Source organism: Manis pentadactyla, chromosome 14 (assembly GCF_030020395.1).
Source record: "Manis pentadactyla isolate mManPen7 chromosome 14, mManPen7.hap1, whole genome shotgun sequence".
NCBI classification, from domain to species: domain Eukaryota; kingdom Metazoa; phylum Chordata; class Mammalia; order Pholidota; family Manidae; genus Manis; species Manis pentadactyla.
Window position 1 is genome coordinate 11,653,637 of NC_080032.1, and position 20,222 is coordinate 11,673,858.

General features: G+C 49.6%; 2 protein-coding genes across 6 annotated transcripts in view; one reads left to right on the forward strand and one right to left on the reverse strand.

The window, feature by feature from the left end:
• Positions 1–4,127: 4,127 nt before the first annotated feature.
• On the forward strand, positions 4,128–8,883 carry LHFPL7 (LHFPL tetraspan subfamily member 7). Its single transcript, XM_036908988.2, has 3 exons — positions 4,128–5,438; positions 6,188–6,326; positions 8,071–8,883. Exons 1-3 carry the CDS (start codon positions 5,238–5,240, stop codon positions 8,331–8,333), a joined length of 603 nt encoding a protein of 200 aa, XP_036764883.2. The 5' UTR covers positions 4,128–5,237; the 3' UTR covers positions 8,334–8,883.
• Positions 8,884–10,655: 1,772 nt separating this feature from the next.
• The window catches only part of SGSM1 (small G protein signaling modulator 1), an 80,439-nt gene continuing 70,872 nt past the window's right edge, over positions 10,656–20,222 (reverse strand). For 4 of the 5 annotated variants that reach the window (XM_057491202.1, XM_057491199.1, XM_057491200.1 and 1 more), the window contains 5 exons: positions 19,488–19,570; positions 17,825–17,934; positions 16,486–16,582; positions 15,259–15,426; positions 10,656–12,768 (listed from right to left, as the gene is read on the reverse strand). In XM_057491202.1, the coding sequence (XP_057347185.1) occupies positions 12,680–12,768; positions 15,259–15,426; positions 16,486–16,582; positions 17,825–17,934; positions 19,488–19,570 (547 nt within the window). In that variant the 3' untranslated portion in view covers positions 10,656–12,679. The remainder of the gene's footprint in view (positions 12,769–15,258; positions 15,427–16,485; positions 16,583–17,824; positions 17,935–19,487; positions 19,571–20,222) is intronic. The other variant, XR_008993543.1, reaches the window with a different exon arrangement.

Genomic DNA, 20,222 nt, shown 5'->3' on the forward strand with positions numbered 1-20,222 from the left:
CCCCAGGCCCCACCTCCTGATACCATCACGATGGGGGTTAGGATTTTAACATATGAATTTGGGGGGTGCACAAACATTGAGTCTACTGCAATGGGGAAAATGGGGCTTGGAGCCACAACATGACATAGTCTGACCCAGCTCCCACAGACAACTTGTAACAGAGCCTGGGAAGGAACCAGAAATCCAGCTGTCCTGGCTGTGCAGCTGGGAGTAGGAGACGAGGGGGGCAGGTCAAAGTCCCTCCGGCTGCCCTGCCCTCCTCACACCACTTGGTGCCCCTCCTCTGTGCTGGTCCCCCAGCATCACCCGGGCTTTCTCTTGGCGTGGAGATGCACCTGTCTGCATCTGTTGGCAAAAGACACATCTCTGGCCCCACTCAGGCTACATCACACTCAGACACCTCCCCTCCCGCAGCAGCGTGGCGCCTCTGCGGCATCCATACCAAGCATGGTGGCTCCCTGTGCCGAGGTCAAAAGCCCCAGGGGCATCCTTGCCTCAGTCCCTCATACTCCAAGTCCGATCCTTAAGCAAACCCTGCCGGACTGACCTCTGGCCTTCAACACAGATCCAGGGTCCGCCCACTCCTTTGCCCTGCGCTCCCACCTGCCCCCCACCCTGTCCACTGTTGTTCCTCAGCTGACCAACTGCAGTTGCCTTGAGTCCCTTGCTCTCCTTTCCCCCAGTTCTCCAGCCAGCAGCCAGAGCAATCCTTTTAAAACACAGGACCTGCTCAAGACCCCTGCAGACTCCCTATCTCACTCAGAAGTTAAAAGCCAAGGACCTTCTCTGCCTACGTGACACGCTGCTCACCCCTGTCCTCAATGTTTCCAGTCATCTGGACCTCTTTGTGTCCTCCATGTGCCACACACACATTCACCATGAGGCCCTTGCACCTGGTCCTCCCCCGCAGGTCCACAAGGCCGCTCCCCTTCCTCAACTCCTGCTTGCAGGCTGCCTTCTCAGGAGGTTCTCCACGGTTTCCTCCAGTCACTGGGCAGCTCCATTCCCTGCTTCATTATTCTCTGTGGCCCTTAGTAAGATCCGGCATCTTATACGTTGACCTGCTTCTTTACTGTCTGTCTCCCACTAGATTGCAACCTCCATGAGGACAGTGTTGTCTGTATTCCTCACTGCTAAATCCCCAGCACCTAGAACAGCCCCTGGAACATACATAAGCAATCCGTATTTGTTGGGTGGGTGGATGAATGGACTGTTTGTCTGTCTTGCCTACAGAACCTGAAGCTTCTAGAAGGGTAGGAACTATGTTCTGTTTGCTGCTGTACCATAAGCGTCCCATAGGGCTGGGCACATACAAGTTGGTTGAATGAATGAATGATCAACCCCTTCAGCTGATAAATGAGGATGAGAAGCAAGGATAAGGAAGGGATGTGGCTGCAGGGGTAAACCAAGGCACAAGCAGCCACCTCTTAACTCCCCAGTTCGAGTTCTCTGCCTGCCAGGCTGGCCGGCTCCCTCGGGGCCATCCATGCTCCCTGGCAGGAGCAGGTGAGAGGGCTGGCCAAGCCCTAACTCTGGGCAGCCCAGAAACCTGTTGGAGTATCTGACTTTTAAACCAACCCTTTAATGTCCCTTTGAGCTTAGGGCCCAAGATCAGGAGCCTGGTTCCCTGAGTTGAGTCCTCCTTCCACCGTTCACTTCTTGAGACGCACTTTGCCATCTGTGAAATGGAAAGTCTGCTAACAGTACTTACAATTGGGTAGCCGTGAGGCGTACATGAATGAAGGCCTGAAAGCATTTTAAATGGGGCTTGGTGGGCGCTCCCGAATTGTCAGCTGCCCTTAACAGTTCAGTGCTGAGCTGGAGGAGAATATATGCAGTCCCTTTCAAGCTCCCCTTAGGTGGATTCCAGCTAACTGGAGCCTGGCCGGATGTGGGTTCAGGTTATAATGCCTCAGTTAGGTTTCTGGGCATCTGGGCAGTCGGCGTGACCTTCCCAGCTGACACTCAGCACATTATCTGGAGAACAAAACTCCTTTCAAGGTCAGAGACACCCGGAGAGCCACCAGGCAGCCAAAGAGCAGCAGAATCACGGGCCTCAGTCAGCTCCCAGGCTGCCCAGCTTCCTGGCTGGAATTACACCCCTCAGAATCCTTCCAACCCCAAAGGAGAGGTGGGTTTTGGTGTAGGGGAAAGAAATCCATCCTTCCTTACTCAAGGGGCCGCATCTTGCTTGCTGGCTAGCAGCCACGAGGTGTTTCTAATCCTGGGAATAAAAACTCTAGGTAATGTAACCCTGAGCTGCCTGGCCAGGCTTCTCCCCCCTCCTCTGGCAACACACTCGCGTTTTGTCCCCTTGAACCTTCACAACAACCACATCCCCATTCTCCAGAGAGGCGAGGTGACCCCCCCAAGGCCACAGCGCTGGCTGGGAAGGGGAGGTTGTGGTCTGTCTGGCTCCGCCACATGGCCCACTGAACCCGACTATGCTTGTCCCCTGGGATTGCTAATCTGCTTTTACAGATGGAGAAACTGAGGCCCGGGGCAATGGGGCAACTTGCCCCAGGTTACACAGCTGGGAGGTGGTAGAGTAACTAGCCAGCCTCCAAGCCAGGATTCCCGCCACATTTAAAGCGCTGGCCCAGCTTATAGCCCCAAAATGAAACCCAAGACTGAAGAGCTCAGGTCCTGGCATGACAGCTGGGTGCCCTTGGCTGGGTTGACAGCTCAGGTGCCTCTGACCCTGGGTGCCCGTGGGCTGGCTCTGCCCTTCTAGGCCTCGCTTCTGGTCATCAGTGACATGGGTGGCTATTAGCAAACCACCTGCCTGCCTCAGCCTCCTCATCCAACCACCTGTTACTGCTCAGGTAAGACTGGACTTCAACTTGCTTTTCATGCAGATACATTTTAATTTTAAGTAACCAGTATCATCACCACCACCACCACCACCACCATCACCATCACTTCCATCACCACCACCACCACCACCATCACCACCAACCCCATCACTATCACCACCACAGCCATTGTCGTGACTATTTATAGAGGACCTACTGTGTGCAGGGTACTCCATAAAGCACCTTCTATATACCTTCTATCCTCCCAACCACCCACAAGACAGACACCAGTAAAGGCTTGTTTTACAGAGGAAGGAACTGAGGCTCAGAGAAAGTGATTTGCCTGAGGTCACACAGCCAATACATAAAAGATCCAGAAATGGACCCTCTCTGCTCTCAAAGCCTGTACGCCTCCCCAGAGTGAAAGCATTAAATTGGGCTGTATACGGTTGGGACATTGGTTTGTACCTGGGACCACTGGGGTTGGTCTCAGAGCAGGAGAGCTAAAATTATTTGGAATAAGGGATAAGGGAGATGATATCTCCAGGCTGGAGGATCTTTTTGCCCTCATGGGGGGAGCAGCTGCCGCTGAGCAGAGAGGGACAGGTACACAGCCCTGCCTCAGAAGAAAGCCAAGAGCTGGGGAGAGGAAAATAGTGGGAAGACTGGAGGTTGGAGCTGAACGAAGCCGAGAAAAGAGACAGGAAAATAGCATGGTAAAGTGCATGGGTTTTAAATAGATCTCGTTCAAGTACTGATGTCCTGTATCTCAGCAGAAACCCTGGGGAGGCCCCTTTGCCTCCCTAAGAAACCACCTAGAACAGGATCCGGCCCGCAGCGGGTGGATGATGCATTACTAGCATTTCCCTGGGGCTTTCAAGTACAGCTGCGCAGGCAGAAGACCTAGGCATGCATCCCTTTCTGCCTGTGCCCTTGGGAGGTGCCTGCCCCTCTCTTAGCCTGACACACGATGTAGGGGCCGGCCTACGGCAGAGGCTGAGTCCCACTATGGCTGAACACCGCCCTTCCACTCTAGTTGACCAATGCCCTAAGGTGGCGCACGCTTCCTGGGCGCAGGAAAGAAGCACTCACTCTGTCACTCACTCTCTCTCACTCACTCACTCTCTCTCTTGCACTCACTCTCTTTCCCACTCTCTCAATCTCTGTCTCCCTCTCTCCCCTCATTCTTCTTCTCATTCGCTCCCCCCGGCTGTTGCTTCTTCTCACTCACCTTCTCCCGGCCTTCCGAGCAACAATAAACAACTGAAGTGAACCAGGTCTATGTACGTATCGCTGTCGTCACTGCCACAAGGGGTGAACGCGGTAACACAGGCCAAAAGTGGGCTTTCCTCCAGTCAACAAAGACGCACTCACTCTCTAGTCCTCCGGGCTTGCGGCTGAGGAGTTACAAGGCATATGAGTTGCGTGGTGCATATTACAGTCGACCCTTGAACAACATGGGGGTTAGGTGCACCAATCCCCACGCTGTTGAAAATTCACGTGTTAACTTTTGACTCCCCCAAAATATAACTACCGATCACCTGCTGTTGACGGGAAGCCTTACCAATAACATAAACAGAAGATGAAGACATATTTTGTATATTATAGGTATTAAATACTGCATTCTTACAATAAAGTAGGCTAGAGAAAAGAAAATGTTTTCAAGTTGTTGCAAATCTTCAAAACACTTTCCAATATATTTATTGAAAAAAATCTGTGTATAAATGGACTGCTTCTAGGAAACTCAAATGGAATAAGTGTACACACAGCAACATGAACCAACCCTAAAAACATCATGCTTAGTGCTCGAAGTAGGAAGCAGAATGCAACATATCAAAGAAAGCCATTTACATAAATGGAAAACGTACCCATATTGAACAATATTGATTTTGTGTAACTACCTCCAAACAAAAAGACACACATTAAGTAATTAAAACGGCCAGTGATTGAGAGGAGTTGGCTAATGGACAGGATGGTTGCTGGAAACACAGCATCTGTGTGTGATTTAGAAAAAGCTGGCCCCTCTGGGCAGAAGCAGCCCTTTTGGACAGTGCAAGGCTTGATGGGCTGAGAGAATGAATGAATCTACGAAGGAATGAATTAATGAAACGAGAGGAACCTGGCGTGGGTCAGTACCGATGATGTCACCTGAGGAGTGGGGGTGGTCAAAGGTCAGTTTAAACACTAACATTTATTCTAAGATTTGGGGTTTCTACTTCTGGGACTCATTAGGCACATCCCACTCCGACCCCCCACCGGAGTTGTTAACTGGATTTGAAAACCTCCCATTCCATCAGCGCGGGAAAGGAGGCTGGTGGCCTGGGGTCTGAACACAGGACCAGAGCCTTTGCTGGGGGGACCCCTTCACCAGTCCATTTCTTTCCTTCCAAGCAGCCTCCCCACTAACTTTGCCTGTTGACCCCTAGGTTACCAACATCCCTGATGGAGGGCATCGTGTGGGCAGCTCTGGAGCTTGCCCTTACCTGCATCTCAGCCCTCAGCCTCATCTCCCCTGTCTGGTTCCAGACCCCCACCTTCTCCTTTGGAGTCCTCACCTACTGCTCCTGGCCTCAAGGTAACAGCTGGAACCAGAGTTGTGGGACCTTCAGGTCCCTGGGTGATATTCCTGACTTTGCCTGGAAGGTAAGACCTGGGGCTCATCACTTTACTGGGCCTAAGGAGCACCATCAAACCCACCAGAACCAAAAATAGAAAAAGCCAAGTTCTGGTCCTCTGCCCTCAACCTCTCACTCTGTAGGTGTGGGGTGGGGTCTGCATTTTAGCCAACACCAGATAGATTCTAGAGGCAGCTGCCAGCCCATATAGAGCTTTTGCACAAACTAGGAAAAAGTGCCTCTTCTTCTGGATACTATACTGCCATCTACTGGAAAATCATATAATCAATATGCAAATCTATGATGATCTAGAATTGTGCAGTGTACAACCTGCACACCCCTACCTGCCCACCCTCTAAGCATTACTAGATTTGAAAACCACAGCTAAGGTATGGAAAATCTCCTTCATGATGCACATTACCAAATTCAACAGTGCGTACAATAGGTCAGGAATCCCAGTCCAGCACCTCTAAGGAAGATTACACAGCCTTTAAAACATCATCACCAAGGTGCCTCTCTTGGTGACCCTGCCATACAGCAGGGAACTCTGTAGAGGTAGGGTATGGTGTTTGTAAATCTGCACCTTAATTCTGGATTTACTACTTCATTAGCTGTGTGCCCTGAGGCAAATTACTCCACATCCTTGGACCTGTTTATATGTAAAACGGGGGTAATAATAGCGCAGGACCTCAGTGAGATTCTGAGGACTCAGTTAAGCAGGGAGAGCATATACCTGCCCCCACCCCAGAAAGCACTATCCCTCTTTCTTCCTGGCAGGTCTCAGCTGCAATTCTCCTTATAGGATGGCTCCTGTTGGCCTTCAATGCAATTTTCCTCCTATCCTGGGCTTTGGTCCCCAAAGGGCTTTGCCCTAGGAGGAACAGAGGCCCCATGCCAGGGGTGCAGGTGGTAGCAGGTAAATCCACTGTCACAGAGTACACATTCTAGATGTATTTTTAGAATGAATGGATGACAAACCTGTGAGCAGAGTCTGGCCTCCTGTGTTGAGTCTCAGAGAGAACCCCTAAAATTGTAGACTATTCCTTGTCCTTCAGCAAGCCAGAAATGGGGCAGAGGGAATGGCAACCCTACCACCACCCTCTCATGCACCTTAGCTAACCCAGTCCTAACATCTGGCCCTGTTTCTCTCTCACCCATCCACTCTGCATCATCTTTGCTGGGGCCACAGTACGCAGCTGAGCAGGCTGTGCACTGCACAAGAGGGCCCAGCTGAAGAGATGCTGAATTCTAGCCTATGCTCCACCTGCTAAGCTATGAAACTGCAGGGCTGCCATTGCCCAGAGGATTCCTTTTCTCTAATTCACACAATCTCTGGATGGTCTCACCCAGGCTTTGACTGCAACCCTCATTCAACTAATTCTCCACCATCTCTCACCTGGATTAGAACCCTAACCACCTGACGTGTCTCTCTGCTGCCACCTTTGTCCCCTAGAGTCCGTTTGCCACACACTGGCTGAACTGGTCTGTTGAAACTGAAATCAGATCATGCCTCTCAGACTGTTCTATCCACCCTCCAGAGATTTCCTGTTACACTCAGGGTAAAAATCCAACTCCTCGTCATGGCTGCTGAGCCTCTGCCTGACTAAACCCTCATTCCCTCCAGGACCTCACCTCCCACCCCTTCTGCCAGGCTTCATGTGCTCCAGCCACACTGGCTGCCTTTCTGCTGCTCATACACACACTTGTCCCTTCTGCCTGGAATTCTCTTTTCTCAGATTTGCATGTGTCTTGCTCCCCCACCCCATTAAGGGCTCTGCTCAAATATCACTGCCTCAGTGAGATCTTCCATGACCTCTAGGTAAGGAAGCTTCTTTCTCCTTACCTTGCTTTGTATTTTCATAGCAGTTATTTATCTGAAATATCTGTCTGATTGATCATTGTCCATCTCTCTCCACTTGAACACGAGCCCCTTGAAGACAAGGACATGTCTGCCTTGATATCACCAGCATCTAGCAATTTGCACATAATAGATGCTCACTAAAAATTTGTTGAACCAATGGCTGGATATACAGTCCTGCAGAGTCTAGTGGGGGTGGGGTACATCAGGCAATGACAACTCAGCGGATATTGGACATGACAGGGTTGAGAATAGGATGCAAGAAAAAACTCTCAGGGTGGAGGGTGTTAAGGAAGCCTTCCTGGAGGAGGTTCCAGCTGAGTCTGGAAGTATGAGTGGGAGTTAGCCAAATGCAGAAGGGTCTTTCAGGTGGTAAGAACATCATGGGCAAAGGCATGGAGTTAAACGAGCAAGGATATGCGGGGAACTGCAAGTAGACCAGCGCAGCTGAAGAGCAGCAAGGGAGGCTGGGGGGTCATGTGACTCTCCTGCACTGGGAGTGCCTTGTAGGTGAGAGGGCGTCCGGTTCATTTCCTAGTCTCATGAGTGCCCAGCACAGCACCTCTATCAGTTTTGATGCATGAATGCGAGGATGGATGGGTGGGTTGGTGAATGGATGAATGAATGGGTGGGTAAGTGGGCGGATGAACTGGTGGATGGACCGATGAATATGTTAATAGAGGGACAGGTGGATGAATGGGTGGGTGGGTAAACAGGAGGGTGGATGACTGAGTTCTGGGTTGGAAGGCCAGCCCAGAGCCCCTTGACTCACACACTGGTTTTCCTCCCTGCTCTCTCACAGCCACCGCCACCGTGGCGGGCCCGCTGGTTTTCCCAATAAGCCTGGCCTCCCCATTCGCCAAGGAAGCCTGCGGAGCCTCCTCTGTGTACCACAGTGGGCAGTGCCAGCTGGGCTGGGGCTATGGGACTGCCATCCTCAGTGCAGTCTTGGCCAGCCTCCTGCCCATGACTCAGTTGCCCAGCAAGACCAAGGCCCAGGGGAGGACCATCCTCTTCGCCAGCAACACTGAGAAAACCATCGTCGTCCCGGAAATGAGCAAATAAACATTTCCCACGGGGAGGAAAAAGAGCCGATGCTAGAGTTGCAGGAAATCACCATGTGCCCAGGTTAAAATCCCACCCCTTCTGTCTCCTTGCTGTGTGACCTCAGGCAAGCCACTTCACCTTTCTGGACCTCAGTGGATTCTTCTGTAAAATGCAGGGTGAAATAATGCCTGCCTCAGAGTTGCTATGAGAACTTGAGATGCTCTGTGTAAATGAAACACTTAGCACAATGTTGATTAATTGTACTCAGTAAATTTTAGGTACCATTATTATAATGACTGCCTCACAGTGGTGGGAATTGAACCTCCTCCTGAAAACTGCCCAGGGTAGTTCTGAGGTCACATTGTCACTCAGATAGTACATCTTTTAATGGACATGTGCATATTCTCTTTCTCTCCCATTTTTTTAAATTTTGGTAACAATAATATACAATCACATGAGCAACATTGTGGTTACCAGATTCTCCCCATTATCAAGTCCCCACCACATACCTCATTACAGTCACTGTCCACCAGCGTAGTAAGATGCTATAGAGTCACTACTTGTCTTCTCTGTGCTATACTGCCTTCCCTGTGACCCCACCACCACGTTATGTGTGGTAATCGTAATGCCCCTTTTTTCCCCTTCTCCCTCCCCACCCACCCTCCCCCACCCATCTCCTTTGATAACTGCTAGTCTCTTCAATATTTGCTTTGTTCTTATACTCCACAGATGAGTGAAGTCAAGTGACACTTGTCTTTCTCCACCTGGCTTATTTCACTGAGCATAATACCCTCTAGCTCCATCCATTTTGTTGTAAATGGTAGGATTTGTTTTCTTCTTATGGCTGAATAATATTCCATTGTGTATATGTACCACCTTCTTTTTTATCCATTCATCTACTGATGGACACTTAGGTCGCTTTCATTTCTTGGCTATTGTAAATAGTGCTGCGATAAACATAGGGGTGCATATGTCTTTTTGAAACTGGACTCCTGCATTCTTATGGCAAATTCCTAGGAGTGGAATTCCTGGGTCAAATGGTATTTCTATTTTGAGCTTTTTGAGGAACCTCCATACTGCTTTCCACAATGGTTGAACTAGTTTACATTCCCACCAGCAGTGTAGGAGGGTTCCCCTTTCTCCGCATCCTCACTAGCACTTGTTGTTCACTCTCCCCTCTATTTTTATAACTCCTTTTTCTTAGGAGAATATGAAAACTATTCTTTCTCCAATCAAACAATTACTGAGTGCCCATTGTCTACAAGAGTATGTGCAGTGTTGGGGTGGGGATGGGTAAAGGCAGGGAGGACCTGGCCCACCCCTCCATACAAGTCATCCCACTGGTATGGGAACGTCACCGTGATTTGGGGAACAGGAAGCGGCAGCCATGAATGGGAATCATGGATGTTGAGAGAGATAAGCTGATGGTCTCTGTGATGGGCTGAGAGATGAGCTGTCTCAGCAGGGGATACTGAGAGGTGACAACTTAGACATCTGTTCCCAGTCCGATGGCTGACCATCTGGGGACCCCTCTTGTTCACTGGACCTTGGGGGGTTAGGTAGAATGCTTGCAAAAATGGCTTCAATTATTTCTGTGCCTGTATCCATAGCCCCGTTCAATGTCACTTTTCAGAGCCATCCATCAAAAGGTAGAGTCTATTTCCTCACCCTTTGAATCTGAGCTCAGCCATGTGACTCTGACCTACAGAATGTAACAGAAATTACTTCATGCCAATTCCCAGCATAGGTCTCTACTTCTGCTTGCTTTCTTGGAAACCATCATCATGGCCATGCAAACAAGTCTGAGCTAGGCTGCTGCAGGACGAGAGAGACACATGGCCCAGTGTTCCCCACTGTGCTGTCAGACAGACAGCCAACTGTCAGGCAGTCACCTCGCTGGCCATCAGCCAACCACAGACACAGGAAGAGGTAGGGTTGAGACCAGAAGTATCTCCCAGCTGAACCCAGCCATACTGTTAACCCACAGGACCATAGGCTAAATAAACAGCTACTAAGTTTAAACCAAGGTGGTTTGTTACACAGCATCACTCCTGGTAACAGCTAACTGACACAAGGGGTGACGAGTGATTCGCCTGCCCTGGGCTTTCTGGGGGAAAGACCAGGAGGCTGTCATGAGAATCTGTCCCCATCTGGGTGTCTCTCCCCACTGGAGTGGGGTTGGGAGGACACACTCTGCAGAAGCAAACATTTCTTTCTTTCCAATTCAAAAAATTCACCCAAACACAAATACCAAAAACAACCCTTCAATTATTTCCATGCCTGTATCCATAGCCCCGTTCAATGTCACTTTTCAGAGCCAACCATCAAAAGGCAGAGTTCACACATTTATATATATATTTTCTAAATAGACACAACTCTTCAGTAAACAATTATAAGATATGTTGGCAACACTGAGAAAAGGAGGGCACTCCACAGGCAGAATGACTCCCGCACGTGCGGTTCCAGGACACAAGGACACACACAATGCACGGACACCCAGATAAGCAGAGTGAGCCGAATAAATATGAGTTACTCCAAATTACAACCACAGACGCTTCTCTGGAACACCACCAAAGGGAGCGGAGGAGAGATCTTGTGCTCTACTTTGTGACTAGTCTGTCAAAAAAATAAATAAGAATTAGAAGGTCTAGGACCTGGGTCTTGCTAAAACAATCCTCTGTAATGAACAGCTGAGTGGCAAAATAAAGTATCTGGAGGGAATTGTGCACTTTTTTCTCTCATCTTGGCAAGCTGGGGGGCCAGGGCAAGGGGGTGCAACTTCCCACAGAAACGCTTGGGAAGCAAGGGCTCCATCCGCCTGGACTCCATCCGCCACGCCTGGGAGGCCCCACCTGGAAGTTGGGGGTTAAGATGGAGGCGTGTGACAAGAGGAAGCACCTCCCCAAGCGCGCAGGGAGGGTCGTCTCCGTCCCAGTTCCAGGCAGGACGACTAACACGCCCTCTCTGTGAGCGCATCAGTGTGCTATGAGTGTCCTCCCCTCTCCAAAACCCGGCCCGCCCTGCCCGGGAAGAGCATTCCTCCCGGACTCTCCGGTTCTCGCGATCCCGGTGCATTGTCAGAACAGCGAAGCTGGCAGCACTGCCCTACGCGGGGCACAGGTGGGCAGGGTGGACCGGCGACCCTCTGTGCGAGGACGTGGAGGGGAACTCTCCCAGACCTAGCCGTGCCCCTGGCGCCCGCTGTCAGCGGATGTTTCTCAAGGAAAACACACGCCTCGCTCTGCTCCGGCCGGCCTCTGCCTTCCCTTTTCTCCTCTGTCCTGAGTGAGCAAGGGCGCTTAGGGAAGCCAGCCTCCCTGAAAGCAGCCCTCGCCAACACACATCTTCCGGGCTTCTGGAGCCCCAGACCCACGTGCGGAAGGAGAAGAGGGGTCTTCCCGAGGAAAAGAGACGGGGATGTGGACTCTGCCTCACCCAGGGGCTCGGGCAGGACCCAGGGAAGCCTTGGGACGCTTCTCGGGTTCCATCACCCTTGTAGGAAGACGCCTTTCTCGAAAAGAAGGAAAGAGGTCTCTCCTGGGGTCAGGCAGAGGGGAAAAAAATGAGAGAGTACAACAAATGGGATCGTGGACCCCAAGTAGATCCAGGGAGCCCCGTGTGCCTTTTCTAAATAGGAGGAAGCCTCAGGACACAGGTGGCTGAGGTATAAAGTAAGCGGGGAGGGAGATCCATGTGCAGCCCCTCCTCTAGGCCAGTGGCTCTCAAATGGGGACATTTGGCAATGTCCGGAGACATTCTGGGATGTCACAATTGGCGTGGGGAGAGGGTGCTCCTGGTACCTGGGGGTGGGGGGAGGCCAGAGATGCTGCTCGGCATCCTACAACACCCAGAGGAGCCCCCATCAAAAAGGAACTGCTCAGCCCAAACGGCAATAATAATGCTGAGGGCAGAAACTTCTCCATGCCAATCTTCTACCATGTTCTAGAATACCTCCAAAGGCCCCTTTCAGCGTATAGACGTAGCCCCACAGGGCTCTCCTACATCGATTTCCAAAAAATCCCCTCACAGAGTCTCATCTGACAAGACCGTCTGGAGGGGTGGGGGAGAAGAGAGAGGCCATCTGGGGGCCACGAGCAAAGCTGTTCCCTCCGTCACCACCAACCCCAACTCCCGCAAGGGAGAAATCCAGGCTTGGGCGATCTTTGGTCAAACAGGAGAACGTAAGGCTGAACTGAAGGGGCAACCCCTCGATCCCACCTGCCCCACGGCCAAAGTCGGGATGGTTTCTCTTTGCACAGAAGCCCCCGCTCACGAACAGACCCCAGGCCCTGGCTCCCGAGGCGGCCAGGAGGAAAGGCGGGCAGGACAGGCGGGTGGCGGATGCCGCTGGGGCTTGGTGGTCCTCACTGGTTCTCGATCAGAGTCTGCACCTTGTACACGAGGTCCCGGGCCAGCTTCAGGACTTGCTTGGTGTTGTGTCGCTCGGCCATTTCTGAAAGAGCAGAAGGCAAGATCTCATGAGCCTCCTTCTGACTGCGTCCTGAGGACATACACCCGGCTCCTGGCAGGGCCTCGGGGCATCCCCGTCATCACCACCTGGCATCTCCCCAGAGAGGCTCTGGGAGCAGGCGCCCTGGGGCAGACCTGTATCTCTGGACCCCAGCCTCCTCATCTGCACGGTGGGGATTGTAACAGTGCCCACTTCACAAGGCGATGCTGGTTCGCGATGTGTGTCTAAAACACGCCTGGTCTTCCCATCTCCTAAAAGCACAAAGACTGGGAACTTTTTAAGAAAGCAATGCTTGGCACACAGTAAATGCCTAAACATATGAAAGGAGGGGAAAATGGAAGGAGAGGAGGGGGTGGAGGAGAAAGCAAAAAAAACCCATAATCAACAGCTGCACAAAATGATCATATGTTAAAACAGAATTAATCCTAGACCTAGACGTTTATCATGAAGAAATCATTTAGTAGGAGAGAAAAGGACAAAGACCAGGTCCCCAAACTGGGTCCCTGTGAACTGATGGCTATTTTGAGGGAAACACAGCAACCCTGCACATCCGCTGAACGCCACACAAGCTGGTAGAATGAGTTCACAAACTGTACTACATTCCTATCCACGACTTTGTGTCTTTGCAAAGCTAGGTTTTCCTCGCGGGTTGCTCAGATAAAAAGCAAGTACTTTGTAACAATTGCTGTGGGAAAGGGGGATCTGCCCTGATTCCAGGGTCTGACAAGCTGTGCAAAGCCCAGCAGGCACACATGTCCTGTTAGTAACTGCACTCATTTAACAATGAAATAAAAGTGTTGTTTTCATTAGACTCATAAGCAGAAAGAACAGACTGGTGGTTGCCACGGGCAAGCGGGTGGAGAGGTGGGCAAAAGAGTTGAAGGGGAAAAAAAATGAGTGAGAATGTTTGATATCTTGATCTGGATGATGGTTATGAGTGTACACATGTCAGAATTCATCAAGCTGTACACTAAGATTTGTGCATTTTATTGTATGTATTTAAAAAATCATTTAGAAAAGAATTGTTTTTTTGAGTTAGGTGTATCATTTTCTCAAATGGCTGCTAAGCTGTTAGGATATAAATAGTTACTAAATGGTCTGTCTGGACCTAACTACAGGCTGGGTGGAACTTTTGGCTTGTGTTTGTTCAGAAAATTTTATAGACACCAGGGGTACCGTGAACTGAGAAAGTTTGAGAAGCCCTCCACTCAGACAGTAATTGCTTTGGTATGTCGGTCACAGCCTCAAACTGCAACAACCCAGGTCCCCAACAACAGGGATGGTTCAGTGTGTCATGGACAATCACTTGGGGTATATTTAAAAAAATGATCACATGGAAGATGATCAATGTGTTCATTCAAATATTCAAGTTATTCAATATTCAAATATTAAGTGGAAAAATATTAGATAGAACTGGATTCTGGGATGGTAACAAATAGACTGTATTTGTATGTGGAAAACACTGGATGGAAACAAAACTTTTTAAACTGACCCTACTAAGTGCAATGTGGTTTCCTGTATGGAAAAAGGACAATAGTTAAAAACTGCGTGAAATCAAATTATGTCTGTAGCTTTACATTAATAGTAATGCACCAATGTTAGTTTCTTAGTTGTGACAAGTGTGCAAGGATCAGGTGACATCGTGACAGTAGGGGCAGCTGGGCACAGGTATCAGGAACTCTCTGTACTAACTTTGCAACTTTTCTGTAAATATACATTTATTCTAAAATAAAAAGCTTATTTAAAAGAGAATAATAATGTTCCTGCAGTGAGGTGACAGGTGACTTTTTCTGCTTTTGCCTTTTCAAAAACCTTCTTTAGTTAAAAAAAAAGTAAGTGGAGACAATAGTAGCAACAGCCTCCAGCTATGGGGCCCCTCATGCGAACTAGGTACCATGTGGTGGGCTTTATCCACGTTGCCTCATTTAATCCTCTTGACATCTAGGTGAGGGAGAGATTAGAACCGTTTTATCCCCAAGGAATCTGAAGCCCAGAGACATGCAGTCACTTGCCCAAGGGCACACAGCTCCTGAGCAGCAAGGCTGGGGCCAGAATCCATACCTATCTAATCTCACAGCCTGTGCCTGTTTCCAGTTGCCTACCTCCCTGTACCCGCTTTTCTTATCAGCCCTCAGGAGCAGGGGCACTCTCACCCCACTTCTCAGAGGAGGAAGCAAATGCTTAGAGGAAAGGGAAGTGACCCGTCCAAGGGCACAGCTGCTTAGTGGCAGAGCCAGGGTTTGCCCCAAGCCTGATTTCAACACCCAGATCTCAAGGACCTGCTTTCAGCCAGATGCCTGAGAACAATGCATTCTCAGCATTACAGATGTCAACTCATCCACCTGGAAAGGTTCACAAGAAGCGGGCAGAACGCCCTCCATCCCCTTCACTGTGCGTCAGTCTCAGTGAGTCCCCTCCTCTGATGCCCCAGGAAGCCCGCACCCCTAGATGACAGCCTGGTCATGAGGGTACCATTAAAGAATTTGATGATGTCTGTGAAATCCATGTTGTTCTCCAGGATGATGTCACGGTAGACCTCCACCAGAGCCAGCGCGATGAACAGGACGTAGTGGGCGGACGAGACGTGTTTGGCTGCCCAGATGGTCTCCCAGACGGAGAAGACATCGTCATAGACGAGTTCTGCCAAGACACCAACATGCACACACATGGGGAGGTAGTCAGCCACAGAGCTCGGGTGCAGCCTGGCCCCCCGGGAAAATCCCAGGCCAGCTGTGCTCTGCGCTTCTGTCGTGGGGCAGCAGACAGCAAGGAGGCGGGAGACCAGGACTCTGCAATCTGCCCATCAGAAGCCTCCATTTTCCCCATCTGTAGAACAGGCTACGCAATGAGGTGGGTTGTAAGTTTCCAGCTGGGACATTCTGGAAGTGGAGGAACTGAGCATGTGCAGTTTACACTGACCCTTCCTGCCCTGCCCCTTGACCACTGTCCCCTTCTCTCTCTCCCTACACCCTCCCTTCTCCCCTAGCTTCCATAGGGCTATGTCTGCTCCCCCTGCACATAGGCAGAGCTGATGGCTGCCTCTGGGTTTAAAAAAGAGATAGAGAGCAGTGATGAAGAGCAAGGCCTCCACTGTCCAACGAACTCGGCCTGACCCCAGCTCCATCACATGCCAGCAAGGGGGACTCAGGCTAGTTATTTCTCTCCGCAAGCCTCTCTCTTGCCTTACCTTTAAATGGGGTGATGCCAGTAACGGTAAAGGACTGGAGAGAGAGCACACAGCTCAGCACAGTGCCTGCGACTTAGTAAGCACCTCCATACAGGTTAGATGTTAAAACTAGCACCATCCTAAATTTGCACAACAGCAGTGTCCTATGTTATACATCATTTCTAAGCCACTTGTGGAACATGTCCCATGGGCTTCAGAGTTCTCAGTATCTGATGATCAGCCCAACAGAACGGGAGAACTGGGCTCAAGGGGCAGACAGAGGCGGGCACAGATCCTGGCCCCACTGCGCCTAGCTCTGGATTTAATTATTCTCAGCCCGAGTTTCCTCAGCTGTAAAATGGGGATTGTAACGTCTCCTGCATAGTGTGGCTGCACGAGAAAGTAGGGGAGCCAATGATCACACCTCAGTGAATGAGTGGCACTCTCTGCCTCTGGCTTTGCCCGGCACTCGCCACTCCCTGCACAGTAGCTTTTCCCCTGAGGTGAACAAGGCCCCAGGCTGAAGTCCGCACCTCGCTTGAAATCCAGCAGGAACCAGCGGTAGCAGAAGTAGAAGTGAGTGTAGTCCCCGTTCTGATGCATCAGCTCAAAGAGCTCCGAGTCCAGGATCTGTCAGTGGGGGGAAAGGCAGTCATCAGCCTCCTGGGAAGACGCTGGACCACAGGGGACAGCTGACTAAATGACGGTACATCCTGAACTGGGCACAATACAGTCCCTGACAACCAGGTGGAGTTAAAAAACAGACCAAGGATTTGAAGTGGAAATGAGCTACGTCACCCTAACCCCAATGTTTCTCCAAAGAAAATATGCACATGGCCAATAAGCACATGAGAGATACTCAGCCTCATTTACTCATTAGGAGAATGCAAATCAAAACCATAAAGAGGTACAGCTTACATCCACAAGGACGGCTATAAGGGCAATGACAGACAACAAGGTGCCAGGGAGGATGTAGAGAAATCGGAACCCTCTCGTGTTCTGGTGGGAAGGTGAAATGTGCAGCTGCAACCCCACTCCTAGGGCGAGCCCCAACAGAAGTGAGGAGACAGGGCCCCATAAAAGCCTGAGCATCAGCAGCACGAGTCACAATAGCCAAAAAGTGGAAACAGCCCAAATGTCCATCAGTGGACAAAAGGATCAATGACAGGTGGTCTGTCCACGCAATGGAGTATCACTGGCAATAAAAAGGAAGGACACAGTGACACACGCTCCAACATGGCTGAACCTTGAGAGCATGATGCTGAGTGAGACAAGCCAGTCACAGAAGGCCACATATTGACAGGAAATGTCCAGAATAGGGATATCTACAGTCAGAAAGTGGACTAGTGGTTGCCAGGAGCTGGGAGAGAAAGTGATGTTACAGGGCATGGGGCTTTTTTGGGGGTGATGAAAACATTCTGAAATTAGTGATGATAGTTTTACAACTGTGAATATTCTAAAAACCACTTTATTGTACACTTTTAAAAGGGTGAATTTTATGGCATATGAATTAAATCTCAATGAAACTGTGTGTGTGTGTGTGTGTGTGTCTGTGTCTGTGTGTGTCTGTGTCTGTGTGTGTGTGTGAAATATACCCAAATGTTACTTTGAGGAAAAGGCCCAATAAAAAACAACCAACTTTTTTAAGAGTGATGACCATGTCTGTCATCGTTGCGGCCACAGCACTGGACCCAGGGAATGCCCAGTGACCCTGAACCTGCCAGAGCTGATTTGAGTTGCTGAGTTGGTTGATCTGAATGAAGTAGGATTGAGTTACTGAGTCGAGTTGAACAAGGCTTGGCTATTCAGCTCATCTGAGCTCCGCTGGGCCGAGCTGGAGTAGTTATGTCACAGAGCAGGACTGGGTCATACCTGGATTAGCGACCTCATGTTGGCAAAGTGCATGTCCATGGCGCCCCCATGGGGAAAGTTCTGGTTCATCCTCTTCATGAGCTCCGTGAAGCAGCTGAAAGCGAGGGCCTCTGGGGAAAGAGCACGGGAGACTGTCAACTCTGTCACTGCCCGTAGAACCCGAGCTCCCAGAGTGACCTACTAACTGATGTACTAATGTAACGGCCACCTTACATTAGTGTGGCACACCTGTCACCAGTGGTGACCCACTGGGCATACATTATTAACTAAAGTCCACAGTGTTCTTGTTTTAACCTAATGTCCCTTGTTCTGTTCCAGGAACCCACCCAGGACAACATGTTACTATAACTTTGTAGTTAAGTTTTGAAGTTGAAAAATATGTGTCCTCTAACATTCTCCTCTTTTTCAAAATTGATTTTGCTATTCTTGGTCCCTTGAACTTCCATGTGAATTTTAAGGTCAGCCTGCCAATTTTTGCAAAAAAAAATGCAACTGGGATTTTGATAGGAGCTGCATAAAATCTAGATGAATTTAAAGAGTATTACAATTTAAACAATAGTAGGTCTTTCGATCCATCAACATGAGATGTCTTTCCACTTATTTAGATGTTTTATTTCTTACAACAATGTCGTGTGGTTAGGGTATACACATCTTGCACTTCTGTTAAAATTCATTCATAAGTATATTCTTCTTTTAGATGCTACTGAAAAAGAATTGCTTTCCTAATTTTGCTCTGGGATTGCTCGTCCAAGTATACAGAAACACAGTTGGCTTTCATAATACAGATCTTACATCTTGCAATCTTGAATTTGTTTATCAGCTATAGTTTTTTTATTCCTAAATTTTCTATGTACAAACACAAATAAAGATAGTTTTACTTCTTTTCCAATCTAGGTATTTTTTCTTTCTTTCTCCTCAACTGCCCTGGCTAGAACCTTGTGCGACAAAAGCGGACATCCTTGTCTTACTCCTGATCTTAGTGGGAAAGTCTGTGACCCCTGAATATGAACTAGCTGTAGGTTTTTCACTGGTGCCTTTTATCGTGTTGAGGAAATTTCCTTCTATTCCTAGTTCATGGAGTGTTTCCATCATGAAAGGGTGTGGAATTTGTCAAAGGCCATTTCTTTGTCAATTGAGATGATCATGTGGGTTTTGTCTTTTATTCTACTAATACGGTGAATTACATCAATTGATTTTCATGTTTTGAAACAGCCTTGCATTCCTGGGATAACTCTGGCCTCCTACAATGAGTTGGTAAGTGTTCCCTCCTATTCTATTTTTTGGAAGAGTTTGTGAAAAATTGGTATTGATTCTTCTTTAACTGTTTGGTATAATTCAAGAGTGAAGCCCTCTGAGCCTGGTTCTTTGTTCTCATTCATGGTTGTACAAGCAATGGCGAGCAAAGGCCTGGCTGGGTGTTGGGCACCCGGCAATAAGCAATGGTTAGCCAAGGCCTGGCTGGGTGTTGGGCACCCGGCAATAAGTGTCACCTAACCTAGAGTAAGAGGGCTTGTTATTTCACTAGGACCCTGGTGATTCACCAACAGGTCTTCTGAGCACCTGCACTGACCCATTCCATGGAGTCACAAGGGAGCTAACACACCTCCTCTGCGCTGGGAAGGAAACTGCACCCCCTGCCCTGGGGCAGGAAGGACACACTCACCATCATCCAGAATGACCAGCAGCGGAGCCAGGAGGTCACACATGCCCTGGACATAGCCGACCTCAATGTGCTGCCAGATGTAGCTACAAAAGAGACACAAGGGGCACAGCAATGGCACCCACAACCTGCCTCTCCGATCCACCCCTCCCTGGGTCAGCCCCCATCCCTCACCTGGACCACCCCCTCAACTCCTGCCTGCTTCCCCACCCCAAGTCACACTGTCTTCAGACATCCTGTGCTCAGCCACCAGAATGACCTTCAAAAGCCCAGTTCAAGGAGGCCGCTGCATGCTCAGAAGCCTTCACGGGCTCCCACTGCACGACAGGACAACGTCCAAACTCCTTGACTGGGGGTGCAAGGCACTCATGTCTCCTCCCGATCCTTTGTCCCACCCTCACCATCAGTTCCCAGGACTCCTTCCTCTCCCGCCACACTAACGTATTTACCTTTGTACCTGTGCTTTTGCCCTAGCAGTTCCCTCTGTCTGGAATTCCAATCTGCCCCTCAGTGATAACAACTAATATTTCCTGAGCAATTACTGTATGCTCTGCCCACTATACATGCGTTGCATCATTAAATTCTCAAAATCATCCCACAAAAAAGGTACTATTATCATCCCATTTCACAGATGAGGAGACTGAGGCACACAGAGATAAGTGACATGTACAAAGCCATATATCTGATAATAAATGGTAGAGGCTGGATTTGAACTCAGGTGACCTAACTCCAGGGTGT